Genomic DNA, 21,041 nt, shown 5'->3' on the forward strand with positions numbered 1-21,041 from the left:
ATTTTCACTGGCCACAAATTTGCTGTTGGGAAATTACATTTTATATGATTAAAGTTGACTTTGGCATGCTTAAATTACTAGATTTTGAGTCATTTTACTTGATTTACAAGATTTAAAACCCTTTCAAACTTACAAATGCAGATTGACCACCCAAATCAAGACTATACATTGCATATATCAGGTAGCCTATGTATAGTTATTTTTGTTAGGCTATATAAAAAGAACAAAGAATTTTCAAATAGTAATTTAAAAATATATATATTTTTTTTCAGATACATATGTTTATTTAGCATACATGTATACATTTATTTAACATTTTTTGATGTTTGATTAACATTAATGACAGACAGGTATTTATTTGGGGGCTGCTGAATGCTATGTAAATATACTCTTTATATACACATGGCCAATAGGCCTATTGATATTCAAGTACAGTATTCAAATACAGTATTCAAGAGCAGGAAAGTCTATTGCAGCTCTGCCTGCATTACAGCCTTCATTAAAAGTTAAGCCTAAGTTTTAAAAGTTTTAGTGTGCTGAGTACTCTGTTTGAATATATTTGAAATATACCTACTGAAAATTCAAAGACAAAAATTCCCACTGCATATTTAATGAAAAGCATTTTGCATATGAAGAGTTGAAGTAAGCTTATGAAGTGAAATCAGAGTCGAGAGTTCATGGCTTGATGGATGGATTCAGCAACATAGTCCAGGTTACGGCTGTTAATGGCACTAACGTTTAGACATCCGTTGGGTAACAAGTAGATGTGTTTCCTCTGAATCAGAAACTCCACCTGTTGAGCTGGTAGACAACATTAAATTCATTACTCCATTACAGTGTTTCAAGCATACATGTAAATGTATACTGTAGTATTGAGCTCCACTTGTAATATTAGCATTAGTTATGCTGAACAGCTATAGCTCAAAAATATGAATAAAGTGGAACTATAATACCCTCATGCACATATTATGTATGACTCACCATTCAGTCCAAAACAGCAATAAAGTCCTCCAGGTTTTATTATGTGATCCCAACGCTCCGGACCACCTAAAATCCTCAGTCTCTCACGCAGACGTTCTCGGATTAGCATGCAGCGTTCAGCAATGGCCTTCATACCTTCCTGCCTGAGAAAAACTTCAGACTTATTTGCTGAATAATAAAAAGAGCAATTTCTAATTTCAGCACAATTCTTTGCATAAAGAATAGAAAGCCTTGGGCATTTGTTCATCTCAAAATCATTACCGCATTTATGCGTGTTCACAAGTGTGATGTTCAGATCGAGATGTTTTTAATTTGAAATGGCAATTTCAGGAGTGAATGATTTCACATTTTGCTTTTGAACATTAAGCAAAAATGAAATGGTTAAGGTCAAGAACAAACTAATCTAGTCAGGTAGCTTTGATAAAAAGTGACTGTGAATGACAATCAGACGTTCTAATACAAAAGTGCCAAGGGCCACATGTGCAGAAAAAACATGTACTTAAGCCACACTTAAAGTTTATGAATGTCTTTGCATTATATGGTAAAATGTCAAACCAAATGGCATTATGCAGAGATAATAATGGCATTTTTTTTAAGCAAATCATTCCACAAAACGTTTTAAATTATAAAACAATATATATACTGTTCAAAACTAACACAAAGTATTAATAATGTTCATAAATGTAATGTGATGAACTTTTAATGGATGTATATTATCATTTGTAATGACCTTGAAAGCATCTTGATTTAAAAAAAAAAAAAAAAAAAGAAATTCTTATTTCTGAGAAAAAGCATCTAGCTGCATCTGTTTAAACATGCCTCTTGGTTTGATATTTTGTAATTCAGTGGCATTCATGAGGACATTATAACATAAAATGCGAAAACTGTGAAACAATAACATGTACATTTATGCATTTAGCATATGCTAAGCAACTTACAATAGAAGAAAATAAGCAATTCCTCGCAGAGCCAACAATATTATGTATTCAAAAATGCCAGGGGCCAGCTGCATAAACTTAACCACTATGTTAAGACTGTAGTTGTGTCCCAAATGACATACTATACACTATGCACTCAACCGTGTAGTGAATGAATTTTCTAAGGTTACTTTGTCATTCAACATTGGAGTCTGATAGCCCAGTCCCCATCTGCTACATAATTAAAGCTGCATCAGTTGAGTGCATGAAGTGTCTAACCTTCCACACTTTGTTTTTTCGGTTAATTAAGTGCATCATCTAGGCATTTAAAGTGTACTTTTGATCAACTAGCAGCAAGACAATAGGTAATAAGTCTTAATTGTTCTGATTAAAATTAGACCAATTAGACTGACTTTAAAAAGTTAGTCATCTAATTTTTTTTTTTTTTTTTTTTTTTTCCCAAGAATGGTTCTAACTTTTAGTCTAAGCAGTTTATGCAACCGGCCACAGGCTAGAAGGCTAGGACAGCTAGACTAGGAAACAAGCTAGAGCATAAGTGAAATGCAAAGAATGTATGAAAATTAAGGGGTTAGTTTACCCAAAAATTCTGTCATAAAGTACTCACCCTTATGTTGTTCCACACCTGCAAGACCTTCGTTCATCTTCAGAACACAAAATAAGATATTTGTCATAAAATCCAATGGCTCAGTGAGGCCTGCATTGTCAGCAAGACAATTAACATTTTTAAGGCTCAGAAAGCTACTAAAGACGTATTTAAAATAGTTTATGTGACTACAGTGGTTCAACCTTAATTTTATGTTAATGTTAATGTAATGTTAAAGGTGCCCTAGAATAAAAAATTGAATTTATCTTGGCATAGTTAAATAACAAGAGTTCAGTACATGGGAATGACATACAGTGAGTCGCAAACTCCATTGTTTCCTCCTTCTTATGTAAATCTCATTTGTTTAAAAGACCTCTGAAGAACAGGCGAATCTCAACATAACACCGACTGTTACGTAACAGTCGGGATCATTAATATGTACGCCCCTAATATTTGCATATGCCAGCTCATGTTCAAGCATTAGACAAGGGCAGGACGTCTAGATGTGCACAGCTGAATCATCAGACTAGGTAAGCAAGCAAGGACAACAGCAATAAATGGCAGATGGAGCAATAATAACTGGCATGATCCATGATATCATGATATTTTTAGTGATATTTGTAAATTGTCTTTCTAAATGTTTCGTTAGCATGTTGCTAATGTACTGTTAAATGTGGTTAAAGTTACCATCGTTTCTTACTGTATTCACAGAGACAAGAGCCGTCGCTCTTTTCATTTTTAAACACTTGCAGTCTGTATAATTCATAAACACAACTTCATTCTTTATAAATCTCTCCAACAGTGTGTAATGTTAGCCCATTAGCCACAGAGCATAGCCTTAAACTCATTCAGAATCAAATGTAAACATCCAAATAAATACTATACTCACATGATCCAAAGCATGCATGACGAACATTTTGTAAAGAACAATTTTGAGGGTTATATTAGCTGTGTGAACTTTGTTTATGCTGTTAAAGGCAAGCGCGAGCTCCGTGGGTGGGGAGCGTAAGCATTTAAAGGGGCCGCAGCCTAAATCGGCTCATATTTAATGATGCCCCAAAATAGGCAGTTAAAAAAATTTATAAAAAAAATCTATGGGGTATTTTGAGCTGAAACTTCACAGACACATTCAGGGGACACCTTAAACTTATATTACATCTTTTAAAAAGACGTTGTACGGCACCTTTAAGCAACGAGAATACTTTTTGTGCAGCAAAAAAAACAAAACGACTTTATTCACTAATATCTAGTGATGAACAATTTCAAAACACCGCTTCATGAAGCTTCGAAGCTTTATGAATCTTTTGTTGTGAATCAGTGGTTCGGAGCGCATATCAAACTGCCAAAGTCACGTGATTTCAGTAAATGAGGCTTTGTTACATCATAAGTGTTTTGAAATTTCAATGGTTCACCACTGGGGGGCGAGACTTTGGCAGTTTGATACGTGCTCCAAACCACTGATTCGAAACAAAAGAATCATAAAGCTTCGAAGCTTCATGAAGCAGTGTTTTGAATTTGCCCATCACTAGATATTGTTGCATAAAGTTATTTGTTTTTTGTTTTTTTGGTGCACAAAAAGTATTCTTGTCGCTTCATAACATTAAGGTCGAACCACTGTAGTCACATGAACTGTTTTAAATATGTCTTTAGTAGCTTTCTGGGCATATGAAAGTGTTAATTGTCTTGCTGGCAATGGAATTTATGAAAAATATCTTAATTTGTGTTCCAAAGGTCTTACGGGTGTGGAACAATATGATGGTGAGTGAGTAATTTTTGGGTGAACTAACCCTTTAAAGGGGTCATGACAAGAGAAATCAAATTTGACACATATTAGGTCTTATTAGTACCATTACATATTAGTACCATTAAAACATCCTGCAAGCTTTAAAGCTTGTCATCTTCCTCATTATAAACAAACCTTTTATTTAACCAAGCTCCAAAAATGGCTCATTTTGATACTGTGGGATTTGTGATGTCACATGGGCAAATACATTTGCATATGACTTCCTCCACAGCAAGACATCAAATGATTGTTATACATTATCGCACCATAGGCCCCGCCCACTGACATTCATTCGCTTTAAGGCTGGCATTTGCTTACACCAGATGCAGTTGCACTGCGTGAAAAGCAAATAGAACCCCATTATAATCACTGATGCTGTCCACACTGGATACAGTATACAGATGCACGTTCAGCTTCTGACATACTCCACACTCTTGAGTCTGTCGACAAAAGGACAAATGGAAGAGAAAATGAATGTTCTCTTTGACGCTTCCAGCTCTTTTGCATCTCTGTACAGACTTCAAAAGGTTTTGAGCGTCAGGAACAAGTGGTTGATTTATATTAATGGCGTAATGTCAGAAGATTATATGTTTGTTTGGAGCATTACAAAGGCATGGTGTAATGGAGAGTTCACAAAGAAACTTTTGTTGAAAGATAAAGCAGACAACTGTATCGGACTTGACAGCAGCTGCATCACAAACCATAAATAAATGATTTCATAATGTTTTGTCTGTAAATGATAGTTTACAAAGAAACTTTTGTTGAAAGATGAATCAGACAACTGTATTGGATTTGACAGCAGCTGCATCACAAACCATAAATAAATGATTTCATAATGTTTTGTCGGTAAATGATAGTTTTATATCGATAATGTTTTCAAAACGCTTACTCACGTGCAATAGCAAGTGGGCGTTGATGCTGTTTCCTATGCAATAATGTTAACCAATCATAACAGTGGCCGTCTAGTAACACACCTTAAAGTAGCCGCACCTTGAAGGGATAGTTCACCCAGCTGAAATGAAATGAAATTCAATTAAAAAATTCTGTTCCTCAAGTTGTTCCAAACTTGCAAGAATTTCTTTCATACTTTTCATTTTTTGGGTGAATTATCCCTTTAAAACAAAACATTTAAAGGGTTAGTTCACCCAAAAATGAAAATAATGTCATTTATTACTCATCCTCATGCCGTTCCACACCTGTAAGACCTCCAAATTAAGATATTTTTGTTGAAATCCGATGGCTTCGTGAGGCCTGCATAGGGAGCAATGACATTTCCTCTCTCAAACTCCATAAAGGTGCTAAAAACATACAGTATTTAAATCAGTTCATGTGAGTACAGTGGTTCAATATTAATATTATAAAGCGACGAGAATATTTTTGGTGCGGCAAAAAAAATAAATAATGACTTGCAAAGTGATGGCCGATTTCAAAACACTGCTTCAGGAAGCTTCAGAGCATAATGTATCAGCATGTCGAATCAGCGGTTCGGAGCGCCAAAGTCACGTGATTTCAGCAGTTTGGCGGTTTGACACGCGATCCATTATGCTCCGAAGCTTCATGAAGCAGTGTTTTAAAATCAGTTATCACTAAATAAGTCATTATTTTGTTTTTTTGGTGCACCAAAAATATTCTCGTCACTTTATAATATTAATATTGAACCACTGTACTCACATGAACCGATTTAAATATGTTTTTAGTACATTAATGGATCTTGAGAGAGGAAATGTCATTGCTGGCTATGGAGGCCTCACTGAGTCATTGGATTTCAACAAAAATATCTTAATTTGCGTTCAGAAGATTAACAAAGCTCTTACGGGTGTGGAACGGCATGAGGGTGAGTAATAAATTACATTATTTTCATTTTTGGGTGAACTAACCCTTTAAGACAGAGGGTCAAAATGAGTGTTGACAATAATCAATAATTTTCCCACATACTGTATATATTTGTTTTTTTTTTTTTTTCTGCATTTTTTTTCTTTACATAAGTAAACCTCAAGAACCATTTTACAATAATAAATATCCATGTCATGACTCCTTTAAATAAACATTTTAATCATGTTAAAATGCATTAATTAATGGAATAAGTCTTACCACTCAACTAAATGGGCAGGATTACTTAATATAGTGGCAACAACCCTGGCCCCTTCCATCGGTGGGCAGGACCAAAGTGTCTGAACGAGTTTCTCAGCTTGAGATTGCACGGCCAACATGTTCTGCTTTAAGATGCAGAGAAGATGCCCCACTCTCTCACCTGTCAACATCATTAACCAAAAATAATTCTAGTAGCTTAAGACTTAGACATGGTTTTTAGTAATTTAAACTATAACACAATTTAAAATGGTACAATAAACACACCATAGAGGCCAAAGCTGTGAGAAAAAGATTGAGCACAGAGCAGTTCAAGCCCCAAAGACACACAATGACGAACAGACCAGGTGTCTTGCTCAAGGGACCCACTGCACAAGCCTTGGGCAGACATCAAGAAGAATGGAAACAACCGGCGCTTCTAATCAAGAGAAGGAGAAAAATTTGGATTGAAAGACTTCCAGATAACAGGAATTTCATTCATGGAATCCTTAATGCCACTGACCAACTCTGTAGTCATTAGTGATAAAAGCTTGAACTATGCTATATATACACTAATGATGATGATGAGATCAAAGAAGTACACCTGCCATTAATGGTCAGTGTAGTATACATCTGATATGTATTAACCAGAATTATTTTTTTTTCATGGATCAGAAAACATGAAGGAAAGTGTTTAAAAATTCTCTCATTCTCATAGTGAGTTTAGTGAGGCTGAAGTATATTTTATCTTACCCTGAGTGTCTAACTGGCCTTACACACCTTAGAATAAACTTTCTAAATAATTAAACTGAAAAACTTCAAGGGAAAGATGTAATTTTTAAGCTCGATTTCTATTTTTCATTCCAAGACCGTACCATCATGACCTCAGCTACACGTTTCCAGTCCTCTTGAGATAGATTAGCACCAGTGGGACGGTGGCCTGAGGCAAACAGAACCACTACACACCGTTCCGGAGCGTTCTCCAAGTCATGCACCATGTTTTCCACACACACTTCATTGGATTTTGCATCCCAGTACCGATAATGTCGCACATCCTCAATCCCTGCTGCCTTAAAGATGCCTGTCAGTGAGTCTTATAGAAACATCAGAGAAATTACCACATGTGCTACCATAGCAAATTCAAATCTCAGATATAGGTTCATCTTCAAGTTACTGAACATTAGAATTTAATTTCTACATAAAAGAAAAAAATTCACATTATGGCATGTGCACATTTTGTACGCACCATCACAGGGAGAGGAGAGCAGGATGGGTCCGCTCCAGGAAGAACTTGAACAGTACCAGGATTTCAGTAACTCAGCGCCCAGACGAACTGCTCCAGTACATCCTACTGTCTGGACGCCAAACACCTACAGCATTTCCAAACACATTTCAAATTTAATTTGGTGATTTGGAAACTAAACGTACTTCACAACATCAGCATTTCCCAAATCTTTTTTTTTTTTTTTTTCAACCCCCTCAATGAGGCTCAAATACCCTTTTGCCAAACCAGAATGTATTAGACAAGATGATCAATTATTTTCTTAAAAGTGGCTGTTATAATTATTAATCCTGGTTTACTTTTAAAACAACAACAACAAAAACATTGAATAATGTGTTCAGGGACATCATGCAACACATTTTTTGGAAGTCTTGGGTCCCTTAGTGCAAGATATTTCAAGGAACCATTCACAAAGAATGTGTTTTTTCATTTAAAGGCCAATTCACACTGCACCGACAGACAGGTTGATGGGTCCTTTAAATGCAGTCGGCTATCAATCACATCATTTACTACAGTGTTTCTCAACCCTGTTCCTGGAAGCACACCAACACTACAGATTTTCGATTGCTTCCTAATCAAACACACCTGGTTCAACTCACCAGCTTGTTAGTAGAGACTCCGTGACCAGAAACAGATAGGTCAGATAAGGGAGACATCCAAAATGTGCACTGTTGGTGTTTGTGTAGGAACAGGGTTGGGAAAGACTGGTTTACTACACAGCTCAACATTTAAATAGCCTCATTCAGTGCTCGCTGTAAGCTGGTCCTGCAGCATGTTGTCAGAGTTCTGCTGAAACCCTCCACTTTCTTTACTCCACTTGTCTAGATCTGTTATGGGACTTTTAAACTAACAGACTGTAAGTAGTGGCATGATAGACATTTTATTTAGCTTGCAGGGAGACTCAGATTAAAAACTGAATATACAATTATTATAATTTTATTAAAGGTGCCCTAGAATCAAAAATTTAATTTACCTTGGCATAGTTGAATAACAAGAGTTCAGTACATGGAAATGACATATAGTGAGTCTCAAACACCATTGTTTCCTCCTTCTTGTGTAAATCTTATTTGTTTAAAAGACCTCCGAAAAACAGGCGAATCTCAACATAACACTGACTGTTACGTAACAGTCGGGATCACTAATATGTATGACCCCAATATTTGCATATGCCAGCCCATGTTCAAGGCATTAGACAAGGGCAGCCAATATTGGAGTTTGGAGCTGCACATCTGAATCATCAGACTAGGTAAGCAAGCAAGGACAATAGTGAAAAATGGCAGATGGAGCAATAATAACTGACATGATATTTTTAGTGATATTTGTAAATTGTTTTTCTAAATGTTGTGTTAGCATGTTGCTAATGTACTGTTAAATGTGGTTAAAGTTACCATAGTTTCTTACTGTATTCACAGAGACAAGAGAGCCATCACTATTTTCATTTTTAAACGCTTGCAGTCTGTATAATTCATAAACACAACTTCATTCTTTATAAATCTCTCCAACGGTGTGTAATGTTAGCTTTAGCTATGAAGCACAGCCTCAAACTCATTCAGAATCAAATGTAAACATCCAAATAAATACTATACTCACATGATCTGACGCATGCATTCAGTATGCATGACGAACATCTTGTAAAGATCCATTTGAGGGTTATATTAGCTGTGTGAACTTTGTAAATGCACTGTATTATAGTCGAGAGCTTGGGGGGGCGGGTAGCGTGCGATTTAAAGGGGCTGCAGCCTGAATTGGTGCATAGTTAATGATGCCCTAAAATAGGCAGTTAAAAAATGAATAAAAAAAAATCTATGGGGTATTTTGAGCTGAAACTTCACAGACACATTCAGGGGACACCTTAGACTTATTACAACTATATTACATCTTGTAAAAACTGGTTCTAGGGCACCTTTAACCAAGAAAAACAGCAATTGGTCATTTTAGCCACTTATTTATTTTCGTCATATGGAAAAGAACAGTTTGACATTTTCATTTTGAGGGTAATTTTTGTCAGTTTAGACATACACTAATTATCATGCATTTTAGTTATCACACATACAAGTTTTTTTGGAAGTTGCATTCAAAATCAATTCGACTCAATATCTGAGCTTGTGGATACATTGTTGTCTCCTTTGAACTCTGCTTGACACTCCTGATTGTGTGTGAAAAACAGACTTGCCATAATAAGACACCTAAGCTTGCTTGTCTGTCGCAAGTTTTGACAGTTCTGAGGGACAGTCATGGAGAAAAGTTTTCTGAGAATGGCCAAATGTTGAACTTATTTATAAAAGAAACCAAAAGTTGCAATTTCTGTTTTATATGTTTAACAAACTTAGTAGCCACACATGACCCCTGGTAGGGAGACTGTTCTACATTACCAGTGACATTATATTCCTCTTTTAAATCATGTGGATTTGCTTGCTCCATCTGGTTGAAATGCTAAAAGGGATAGTTCATGACAATGAATAGCAACCAGCATTAAGCTTGCAAAAGTAAGTATCACAGAATTATTCCACGCCACATATTAGAAGTGTTCTGGGTGTATACGATAGGGTTTGTTGAAAAACAACCTGAAATGTAATGTATTATTTAACCTTGGCTGTTGGTCTTCTCTCTCTGCACGATGTGCGCATCCGTTAGACACTAATAGTGCTGCAGTTTACTCTGTCTCCCAGAAAAAAATCACACAAGTTGTGAAAAATCTATGGGGTATTTTGAGCTGAAACTTCACAGACACATTCAGGGGACACTTAAGACTTATATTACATCTTTTGAAAACATGTTCTTCGGCACCTTTAAAAAAAAAAAAAAAAAAAAAAGAAAGAAACGGCCAAGGCCAAGAATTTTGATAAATGATACATTAAATTTTGGTTTGTTTTTCACCAAACCCTATCGTATACCCCCAGAAAACTTGAAATATACAGCATGGGTCATTCTGTGATCCTTTCGCATCTTTTTTTAAAAAGCTTGATGCTGCTCTCTCCCTCACTGCCGATATATGATATATACGAGTCTGAGTGGGACATTTTTTGTTTTTAATTCTCCTTTTGTGGCCCACAAAAGAAAGAAGGGAATTCGAACATCACAGGGTGAGTAAATTATGACTTGATTTTCATTTTAGGACTACCCCTTTAAGGTCGACAGATATGTAAAGACTACTGTTGTCAGGCCTTTAATCTTAAAGGGTTAGTTCACCCAAAAATGTAAATTCTGTCAATTATTACTCTCGCTCATGTCGTTCCAAACCCATAAGACATTCGTTCATCTTTGAAACACAAATGAAGATCTTTTTGATGAAATATGACAGCTTTCTGTCCCTCCATTGACAGCTACGCAACTACCACTTTGACGCTTCAAAAAGTTCATAAAGAGATTGTAAAACTAATCCATATGAACTGAGCGGTTTTGTCCAAATTTTCTGAAAAGACACGATCACTTTTTATGATGAACAGATTGAATTCAGGTTTTTATTCACATATAACCTGAATATAAACACTAAAGTGTCATGTTAATCAGTAAAAAAATAGTAAAGTGATCAGTGGAGGTTAGTTTCTATTCAGCATTGATATCTCTGACTATGTCTGATGTGAGTGACTGACCCATTTGCGTCACATCTTCTCCATAGTGCAATTATCAAAAGCTATATACATTTTACAGCTTGTACTGCCATTTCACGATAGTGTTGAAGACAACCGGCTGTACACCCTCTACAAACAAACTGCACATTGGATATGTACCAAGCATCTACAGTGCTATCAGTGTATTCAGCTTGCGAGTCGTTGATCACATGCGAGATTGAGCATTCAACAATTGTGGGAATATATTTTAAAGAAGGTTAGTCTACAGTGTGACATCGGTTACTGGAAATAATTATAGGATATTACCCTGTTTTCAACAATGACGGGGCTATCTTTGCCCAATGCAAGCTCAGTTGCCCTCCTGGTGAATTCTGGGATCCCAAGGATGGGTGGGTACTCGGGGTTTATAGTTGGATCTGTGGCAATTTGCTGCTTAATTTTTCGTACAAGAGGAAGCCATGTGGTGTGTCCATGCTCTCCAACATACTCTGGTCATTGAGAGAAATGTAGGCTACATTTGATTACAAACAGGCAGTGTTGTGTGTGTATCAGAAGAAAGTAATTTGTAAATAGCAGAGTTGTCATTTTTGTGTGTGTGTGTGTGTGTGAACTATACTAGTGCAAAATCATAATGCATTATCAAATACACGTTTGATTCATTTCCCTGTATATCGGACATTTTAGGAGTACACTAGCATATAAATGATTATAAGAGAAAAAGAGCTCAAATTCAATTTTTATTTTATAGGGTCTTTAATTTAACCATCATCATTATAGGTAGTAGTCCATGTCCAGTTTGAGGCAGAGGTAGTAAAATCACTCACCCCTCCCAGCAAGATTCACTTTATCAGGGTGTGTGTCTCGCTTGAAATCCTCTATAAGCTTCATTTCCGACGGCATGAAGACTGCGCCATCAAACACAGAGCTAGTCGACATGTCGTGCTGGTGCATTACGTTCTTTTCCCACTGTAAACACAAGTCATTCTCCAGCTCTATGTCAATGACAACGTGCAACGGTTTGTTTACTGTCTGTTGCTTAGATGCGTGACTGTTTCCTAGCAACGGCTCATTAAGTCATGATGTCATACCCTCACCAAGCTAGTTCATCTATTGTGGCCACTGCTAAATACATTTTACAATAAACACCATTCTTCTAAAAGAGGGATTAATCAGTTCACACAAACTATGCATTGTACATTATACTTTATTTCAAGTCAGTTGTATCTTTATTTAACATTTTGTGTTCTATTAGGTGTGGATATCTCAGTCTACAGATGGGGAAAAATACTTATAAAATTGTGGTATTATTTACACTCATTTTATTATTTTACAAGATTGTTTTTCGATAGCATTAAAACTCTTGAAGTTAATACAGTGTGATACTTTAGAAACATATTGACAATGAGCATATTGCTGTCACACAGGATCCATGGTTCAAAATGTCAAAATAAGCTCTCGTCACTAGCATTTAACCATCTTCATCCTCCTCTTCGTCGTCCTCTTCTCCTTCAGTCATTTCAATGGGATTCACTGCAAAAAGGCAGAAATTTATATTTAGCCTGGTTAAGCACCATTCAAAATTGAATAGGAGTGCAACAGTGTATGAAGTATTTTTTCCATTCATTTCCAAAATTTCCATTCAATACAAACTTGGATTTGAAGCAAAAAAGTATTTGAAAATCGGACAAGACGACAAAGGTAAAAGACTGTGTACTTAACGCTTTAATGAGGGAAAAAAATACAATCCCATGAAGCATTGCGAACAGCATAAATGAATTAAAAACAATGGAGAAATATAAAACTAGTCATTAAAAAATGTTGACAATACATGTTAAAACAATATATTTTAAGTTTATTGCAAAATATGCCTATATGCCAACATTTAAGTATTTTGGATAGAGAGAGATTGACTCGATTACGGCGGAGCGAAAGAGCCATCTGTTTTTCCGACTTTCTGATTGGTGTAATTTTCTGTGCAGTTTTTCTCCAAGAATTCACTGTTAAAGGATTAGTTCACTTTCAAATTAAAATTCTGATAATATACTCACCCCCATGTCATCCAAGATGTTCATGTCTGTCTTTCTTCAGTCAAAAAGAAATGAAGGTTTTTGATGAAAACATTCCAGGATTTTTCTCCTTATATAGTGGACTTCAATGGAGCTCAAATGGTTGAAGGTCAAAATTACAGTTTCAGTGCAGCTTCAAAGGGCTTTAAAGACGAGGAATAAGGTTCTTATCTAGAGAAACCATCACTCATTTTCTAAAAAAAAAAAAAAGTAACCACTCATCTTGAACTAGCTCTCTTCTTCTCTATTAGACACTGCTAAGTGTATTACTGCCCTCCTCAGATCAAAGTTTAAACTAATTTAAGCGATGGTTTCTCTAGATAAGACCCTTATTCCTTGTCTGGGATCACGTAGAACACTTTGAAGCTGCAGTGAAACTAATTTTGACCTTCAACCGTTTGGGCTCCACTGAAGTCCACCATATGGAGAAAAATCCTGGGATGTTTTCATCAAAAACCTTAATTTCTTTTTGACTGAAGAGAAAAGGACATGGACATCTTGGATGACATGGGGGTGAGTAAATTATCAGGAAATTTTAATTTGAAAGTGAACTAATTCTTTAATTCACTGTATTTGTATTGTTTTAAATTAAAATAATTTATCAACTTACACTTTAGTATATTGCAATCAATTTTAAATTAAAATTTAATTATTTCAGTTTTGTGGAAAAACTTGTGTTGGCCTAAGGAAACTCCTTGTGTGTGACCATGTTGAATTTCTTTGAATTGCAGTTCAGTGCAATCTTGGTCATTCCAATTCAAATTTCCAATCAACAACCTGCGTTTTTACACTTGTGAATTGACAAGGAGCTAACTCTAAAACAGTGAGTTTTGCCCAACTTCGGAGAACACAGAAAAAAGAATACAAGTATTCTAAAGCAAACTCTTACATGTGATATGCTGAGCAGAGATGAACACAGGTCCTTTACCAGAGCACAGTTTAAATGTGACAGGTGGTATAAGCTCCAAACTAGGAAAACTGATCTGTAACATATGACAAAATATTCACTCATATACTTAAGACTTTCAATCAATCAAACAAACTATTAGCCACAATAATAAATTCACCATTGGCATGCAGTGGCGGAGGGTTGCAATTGGCAATGGTTTGGAAGCTCCGACACTATCACAGACGGCCACAATATGCATCTCATCTCCTGCCTCCTCACTAAGACATATCTGTGAAAACAGAAATCAGGCCATTTCAGAGCAATGAAAAACCTGTGGATTTGTATGTAGGTTAGCAGGCCCACTCATACACTTTATTAACCTTTTTAATATTTCATCCAAAAATTCAAGTCATTCACCCTCATGTTCCAAAATGTAAATGACCCGTGAACACAAAAGGTAAACTTTATGTGTTTTATAATGAAAAGAAAGTGAATATGGACTGGTACTCAAGCCACAAAATGACAAAAAGCATCATAAAAGTTTTAAACTTCAATAAAATAGTTCAAGGCCCTGGCGCATTACAGTTCCTTAAATGGTTAGTTCATCCAAAAATGAAAATTCTGTCATTTATTACTCACCCTCATGCCGTTCCACACCGTAAGACCTTTGTTAATCTGCGGAACACAAATTAAGATATTTTAGTTGAAATCTGATGGCTCCGTGAGGCCTGCATAGGGAGCAATGACATTTCCTCTCTCAAGATCCATAAAAGGTACGAAAAACATATTTAAAATCGGTTCATGCGAGTATAGTGGCTCAATATTAATATTATAAAGTGACGAGAATATTTTTGGAGCGCCAAAAAAAACAAACAAACAAAAAAACAAAACAAAATAACGACTTATTTAGTGATGGCCGATTTCAAAACAGTGCTTCAGGGAGCATCGGAGCACAATGAATCAGTGTATCGAATCTTCTTTTCGGAGCACCAAAGTCATGTGATTTCAGCCGTTGGCAGTTTGACACGCGATCTGAATCATGATTCGATACGCTGATTCATTATGTTCCGATGCTTCCTGAAGCAGTGTTTTGAAATCGGCCATCACTAAATAAGTCGTTATTTAGTTTTTTTTGGAGCACCAAAAATATTCTCGTCGCTTTATAATATTAATATTGAACCACTGTACTCACATGAACTGATTTAAAGGTGCCCTAGATTATGTTTTTAAAAGATGTAATATAAGTCTAAGGTGTCCCCTGAATGTGTCTGTGAAGTTTCAGATCAAAATACCCCATAATTTTTTTTATAAATTTTTTTAACTGCCTATTTTGGGGCATCATTATAAACGCGCCAATTTTATGCTGCGGCCCCTTTAAATCCCGTGGTCCACGCCCACAGAGCTCGCGCTTGCCTTGAACAGTGCCTTAACAAAGTTTACACAGCTAATATAACCCTCAAAATGGATCTTTACAAAGTGTTCGTCATGCATGCGGCATGCATGCGTCGGATTATGTGAGTATTGTATACTGTATTGTTTACTTCTGATTTTGAATGAGTTTGATAGTGCTCCGTGGCTAACGGCTAATACTACTCTGTTGGAGAGATTTATAAAGAATGAAGTTGTGTTTATGCATTATACAGACTGCAAGTGTTTAAAAATGAAAATAGTGACGGCTCTCTTGTCTCCGTGAATACAGTAATAACAGATGGTAACTTTAACCACATTTAACAGTACATTAGCAACATGCTAACGAAACATTTAGAAAGACAGTTTACAAATATCACTAAAAATATCATGTTATCATGGATCATGTCAGTTATTATTGCTCCATCTGCCATTTTTCACTATTGTTCTTGCTTGCTTACCTAGTCTGATGATTTGGTTGTGCACAGATCCAGACGTTAATACTGGCTGCCCTTGTCTAATGCCTTTTATAATGTTGGAAACGTGGGCTGGCATATGCAAATATTGGGGGCGTACACCCCAACTGTTACGTAACAGTCGGTGTTATGTTGAGATTCGCCTGTTCTTCGGAGGTCTTTTAAACAAATGAGATTTATATAAAAAGGAGGAAACAATGGAGTTTGAGACTCACTGCATGTCATTTCCATGTACTGAACTTTTGTTATTTAACAATGCCAAGATCAATTAAATTTTTCATTCGAGGGCACCTTTAAATGTTTTTAGTACCTTTATGGATCTTGAGAGAGGAAATGTCATTGCTCCCTATGAAGGCCTCACGGAGCCATCGGATTTAAACTAAAATATCTTAATTTGTGTTCCAAAGATTAACAAAGGTCTTACAGGTGTGGAACGGCATGAGGGTGAGTAATAAATGACAGAATTTTCATTTTTGGGTGAACTAACCCTTTAACTTAGGCAAATTATTTCAAGCCTTCAGCTTGGAAAAAAAAAAAAAAATGTTTAAAACGCATACATACATGTATAAACACATAAACAAACAAAGCTCTATTTGTGTTCATGAGCAATGTTCGATCCATGGATGAAAAGATTTGACTGAGAAGAATGATTCAATGAATCGGACATGCTCAATGATCCAGTCACAACGATTAACGGCTCACTGGAGGAAGAGTTGTATAACATATGCCACGGGAAAAGACAGTCAATACGAGTTTGTAACAACATGAGGGTGAGTAAATGTTGACAAATTTTCATGTTGGGGTGGACATATGAGGCCTAAAACTGGGTTTGTGATAAGAACTGATGGATTTGTTACCGTTTTGATGAAAAACTGATTCTCCAGAAGATCATTTTCCGCTTGAAAGACAGCTGTGGTCTTAGAGTCACTGAGTACACAACCTTTCAGGAAAGAAAGCCAGTAAAAGCAGGTAAAACACCGAGGGCAATCGAAATGGCTCGTTGTACAGGATGGAATTGATCTTACCCCAGTGAACACAGGCTCTGTCAGACACAGATGATGAGCTGGATATTTCCGACAGACTGATTGAAGCTAAAGAATCATTTTCGACAAAGCAGTTTGTCATTTCAACCAGCATAAATGCTATTCAGGTGAAACGGCGTGGGGAGAAAGTCTGTCTGCACCCTTTCTTCGCCTGGACAATTCAGCACGGCCCCAGTCGTAAATGTTTGTTTACAAATGGGCGAACTTTCTTGAGGATATAATCAAAAAAGTACAATCAAGATCAATATCAGTTAATATACCCTGGCACAAGGATTAAACAAATATATATTTAAAATAAAGTGCTATTCACATCGACACACCTGTAAACAGCGAGAAAAACACAAAACGCAGATCACTGATAAATTGGATCTGTTGGTGATGAAATTCAGGTGTTTTTGCCTGAGCGTGAGACGCTTCATCACACACCAGAGGGCGCTCGATTACTTCTTATCAAGTTTGTTTCCTGAGGATGTTATTGAAAGTTTATTTTACCGTGTGTTGTTAGTTATTTCTTAAATACAGATTTTATTAACTTAAAGTTTGCTTAAACAACAGTTTTTTTTTTCCCCCATATGCGTTGTATTTCTTTCTTTATTCTTTATTCTTAGAATTAAGGAAATGAATGGGTGACAGTTTATTTGTTTATACATTTTACATACATTTTGCCTTAAACAACATGTTGGCAGTCATACCCCCGGTTTCACAGACGGGCTTAAGCTAGTCCCAGACTAAAATGTATGTCTGAGCTGTTTTAACTGAAAGTAACTTGTACTGACATATCTTAAAATATGTCAGTGCCATTGTTTTGTCCCATGTTGCACACCAGTTATGTTTTTTTTTCTAGTGTATGTTTATAAAAGCTACTTAAAAATCCTAAATGAACTAAGGCCTAATCCTGGTTTAGGCTAAGCCCTGTCTGTGAAACCCGGCCATGGCCTGTATCAATTTAATTTAATGAAGTATAAACACATGCATATAAAAAAGAGCTAAATGGCTGTTTAATATGTATGATTTTATTTTTATAAACCAAATTATGACAGAAAAACTACTAATTACATTATTATTTATCCCCCAGCCCCCCTCTCCCAGTAATATCTCTCTCTTCTGTCTGTATGTAGGTTTTCACTTTTGTATCTTTATAGTTTTGGTCACAGGGGAAAATCATCATCGAGATCACAGCCATACTGTGGAATTTATAAACATTAGTCCTGGGGTCAGAGGGTGTGATTCCCGCAGAGAGATTATCACTGTGATAATAATGTATATTTCTGTTTCACATGTCAATATCTTATGCTCTGCTGAACAACAGTTCTTCTTCCGCATTTTGTTTTTTTGTCTAAGGCAGGTAAATGCTCCTTGCTTTTCCACAGTCACTTACTAGATCTTCATTTTTAGTTTATTGCATCCTTGGCTCACTGTGGCAGTAGATTTTTCTTAAGTTAAAATAAAATCCTATGGTCATAAATTGGATAAAATGAAGTAGTATGTCACTCAAATGTTATTTTTTTATTAATAATAATTGCATATTATATTATATTTCATTATATTATATTATATTATATTATATTTGGTCCTTGCATTTGATTGGCTTAATGGCCTTCCAAGAGGGTTTGTTACATGTTGAAGTACACTTTTTTTCTTCTACCTTTCTGTTTGTTTCTGTATAATATAAATAGGAACTTTTCTATATTTTATTGTTGTACCTGGAAATGTCACATATATAGATACAGGTCATTAAGTTCCTGTCCTGTGTCATATTCTTGAGTATCTGTCTTTTTCCTGAACATACAAGTGTCCTGCGATTCATACCAGAACCCTGGTTTGAGTTTCTAGTCAAAATGTATTTGATTTTCTTTACCAATCGAATTTGTTGTACATTGTTTAGCCATAATCAGATTTACAGTAGTGTTTTGTTTTTTGAAGGAAGTCTCTTATGCTGCTCACTAAGGCTGCATTTATTTGATTAAAATACACTAAAAACATAATAATGTGAAATATTATTACAATTTAAAAGAACTGTTTTCTTTTGTAATATTTTCAGCAGTTATTCCTCCAGTCTTCAGTGTCACATGAACCTTCAGAAATCATTTCAATAAACTCATTCAGTGCTCAGTGCTCAAACACTTCTTATTATTATCAATGTTGAAAGCAGTTGTGCTGCTTAAAATTATTGTGGTAATCGTGATCCAATTTGTTTCAGGATTCTTTTTTTAAATAGAAAGTTCAAAAGAACAGCATTTATTTGAAATAGAAATATTTTTTTTAACATTAAAAATGTTTTTACTGTGACTTTTGATCAATTTAGTGCATCCTTGCTGAATAAAATTCTTAGTTTCTTTAAAAAAAATCTTACTGACCCCAAACTATTGAGCAATAGTTTATCTCTTTAAAATGTGTGGACACTGCCAGTGCTTTCTTCATCAGGTTTTTGCATTTGTTTTCATCTGATCAGTGTGAGTACTTGTGTATCACTGAACAAGAAGAAAAGACTTCTGACCTTTAGTTAACCTCTTAGGATTTTTATTGTTTTATGATTTTCACATTTGACTCACTGATGTTGCTGTGTGAAATTCCTGTACACATTGTTTTGGCGGGTGAGTCCGACTGTTGGCTTTGCTGTTTATCAGATGGCTAACCAATCTATCCTGCTCTATGACATTTTTACCTCTTCTTTTCTGAGGAATTCTCCACATTCTCTTTTTTAGTAAGTACAAATAGTGCATACCCACTCACTCCACACTCATCTTACCCTTGTTATCTCTGATGTCCCTGTTATCTTGGCATCAGCACTCTGCCCAGACCTGCAGTTTATTTGAGGAACACAGAAACTCATAAACGAGCACAGTATTACTCAGAATTTCGAAAGAAATAGGAATTATGTTGCACAGATACTCTTGTGAAATGTTGTTTGGGTTGATGCTATTTTAAGTCAATGAAGTGAAGTATTCAGATATTTTTAAACTTTGTAGAGCACGAATAGAAATGATCTACAATAGTCATATTTATATAGCAAATAGTGAATCAATACTTGGTCAAACTTTAGTTTGGGGAACACATATTCACTATTAACTATGACTTTTGCCTCCAAAAAAACAACTAATTCACTGCTTATTAATAGTTAGTAGTGGTTAAGTTTAGGTGTTGGGTAGGTTTAAAGGATGTAAAATATGGTCATGCAGATTAAGGCATTAATATGTGCTTTATAAGTACTTAAAAACAGTAAATATGCTAAAAATATGCAAGCTAATAAGCATCTAGTTAAAGGGTTAGTTCACCCAAAACTGAAAATAATGTCATTTATTACTCACCCTCACCCGTAAGACCTTCGTTAATCTTCGGAACACAAATTAAGATATTTTTGTTGAAATCTGATGGCTCAGTGAGGCCTCCATAGCCAGCAATGACACTTCCTCTCTCATGATCCATTAATGTATTAAAAACATATTTAAAGCAGTTCATGTGAGTACAGTGGTTCAATATTAATATTATAAAGCATATAGAGCACATAAAGAATATTTTTGGTGCGCCAAAAAAACGAAATAACGATAAATAATTTAGTGATGGCCGATTTCAAAACACTGCATCAGGAAGCTTCGGAGTGTTATGATTCTTCTGTGTCAAATCATGATTCGGATCGCGTGTCAAACCGCCAAACTGCTGAAATCACGTGACTTTGGCGCTCCGAACCGCTGATTCGACACGCTGATTCATAACGCTCCGAAGCTTCCTGAAGCAGTGTTTTGAAATCGGCCATCACTATATAAGTCGTCTTTTTTTTTTTTTTTTGGCGCACCAAAAATATTCTCATCGCTTTATAATATTAATATTGAACCACTGTACTCACATGAACTGATTTAGATGTGTTTTTAGTACCTTTATGGATCTTGAGAGAGGAAATGTCATTGCTCCCTATGCAGGCCTCACAGAGCCATCGGATTTCAAAAATATCTTAAT

The 21,041-nt window shown here is 35.7% G+C and overlaps 2 protein-coding genes across 7 annotated transcripts; both read right to left on the reverse strand.

The window, feature by feature from the left end:
• Window positions 1–611: 611 nt before the first annotated feature.
• got1l1 (glutamic-oxaloacetic transaminase 1 like 1) lies at window positions 612–12,251 on the reverse strand. 3 transcript variants are annotated; one of them, XR_007187395.1, is made up of 9 exons: window positions 12,031–12,251; window positions 11,513–11,694; window positions 7,599–7,722; window positions 7,228–7,445; window positions 6,641–6,791; window positions 6,377–6,536; window positions 5,179–5,297; window positions 4,604–4,725; window positions 988–1,124 (listed from the first exon to the last, which is right to left on the reverse strand). XR_007187395.1 is itself a non-coding variant. In XM_048209229.1 (8 exons), the coding sequence occupies exons 1-8, from the start codon at window positions 12,155–12,157 to the stop codon at window positions 662–664; spliced, it is 1,245 nt and encodes a 414-aa protein (XP_048065186.1). In that variant the 5' UTR covers window positions 12,158–12,246; the 3' UTR covers window positions 612–661. The 3 variants fall into 3 exon arrangements, 1 of the variants encoding a protein (XP_048065186.1); XM_048209229.1 differs by lacking the exons at window positions 4,604–4,725; window positions 5,179–5,297 and adding an exon at window positions 612–801 and having other exon boundaries at window positions 982–1,124; window positions 12,031–12,246; XR_007187394.1 differs by having other exon boundaries at window positions 4,604–5,297.
• A 141-nt stretch (window positions 12,252–12,392) lies between these two features.
• On the reverse strand, window positions 12,393–17,549 carry npm2a (nucleophosmin/nucleoplasmin, 2a). 4 transcript variants are annotated; one of them, XM_048209230.1, is made up of 7 exons: window positions 17,408–17,549; window positions 17,070–17,295; window positions 16,902–16,984; window positions 14,801–14,836; window positions 14,340–14,450; window positions 14,162–14,255; window positions 12,393–12,736 (listed from the first exon to the last, which is right to left on the reverse strand). In XM_048209230.1, exons 2-7 carry the CDS (start codon window positions 17,179–17,181, stop codon window positions 12,675–12,677), a joined length of 498 nt encoding a protein of 165 aa, XP_048065187.1. In that variant the 5' UTR covers window positions 17,182–17,295; window positions 17,408–17,549; the 3' UTR covers window positions 12,393–12,674. The 4 variants fall into 4 exon arrangements, with proteins under 4 accessions (XP_048065187.1, XP_048065189.1, XP_048065190.1 ...); XM_048209232.1 differs by having other exon boundaries at window positions 17,070–17,291; window positions 17,408–17,539; XM_048209233.1 differs by lacking the exon at window positions 14,801–14,836.
• Window positions 17,550–21,041: the final 3,492 nt, after the last annotated feature.

The sequence above is a fragment of the Megalobrama amblycephala genome, linkage group LG12 (genome assembly GCF_018812025.1).
Source record: "Megalobrama amblycephala isolate DHTTF-2021 linkage group LG12, ASM1881202v1, whole genome shotgun sequence".
Taxonomy (NCBI): Eukaryota; Metazoa; Chordata; class Actinopteri; order Cypriniformes; family Xenocyprididae; genus Megalobrama; species Megalobrama amblycephala.

Excerpts from the sequence above, each read along its gene's own strand:
- got1l1 (XM_048209229.1), bottom strand. The coding sequence starts at position 12,157 with ATGCACCAGCACGACATGTCGACTAGCTCTGTGTTTGATGGCGCAGTC. Across the intron at positions 11,695-12,030 it reads AGTGAATCTTGCTGGGAGGG|AGTATGTTGGAGAGCATGGA; the intron begins GTGAGTGATTTT and ends CTCAATGACCAG. Across the intron at positions 6,537-6,640 it reads TCACAGCTTTGGCCTCTATG|GTGAGAGAGTGGGGCATCTT; the intron begins GTGTGTTTATTG and ends TGATGTTGACAG.
- npm2a (XM_048209230.1), bottom strand. The coding sequence starts at position 17,181 with ATGCTGGTTGAAATGACAAACTGCTTTGTCGAAAATGATTCTTTAGCT. Across the intron at positions 14,451-14,800 it reads CGGTGTGGAACGGCATGAGG|ATATGTCTTAGTGAGGAGGC; the intron begins GTGAGTAATAAA and ends CTGTTTTCACAG. Across the intron at positions 12,737-14,161 it reads CTCTGCTCAGCATATCACAT|TGAATCCCATTGAAATGACT; the intron begins GTAAGAGTTTGC and ends GCCTTTTTGCAG.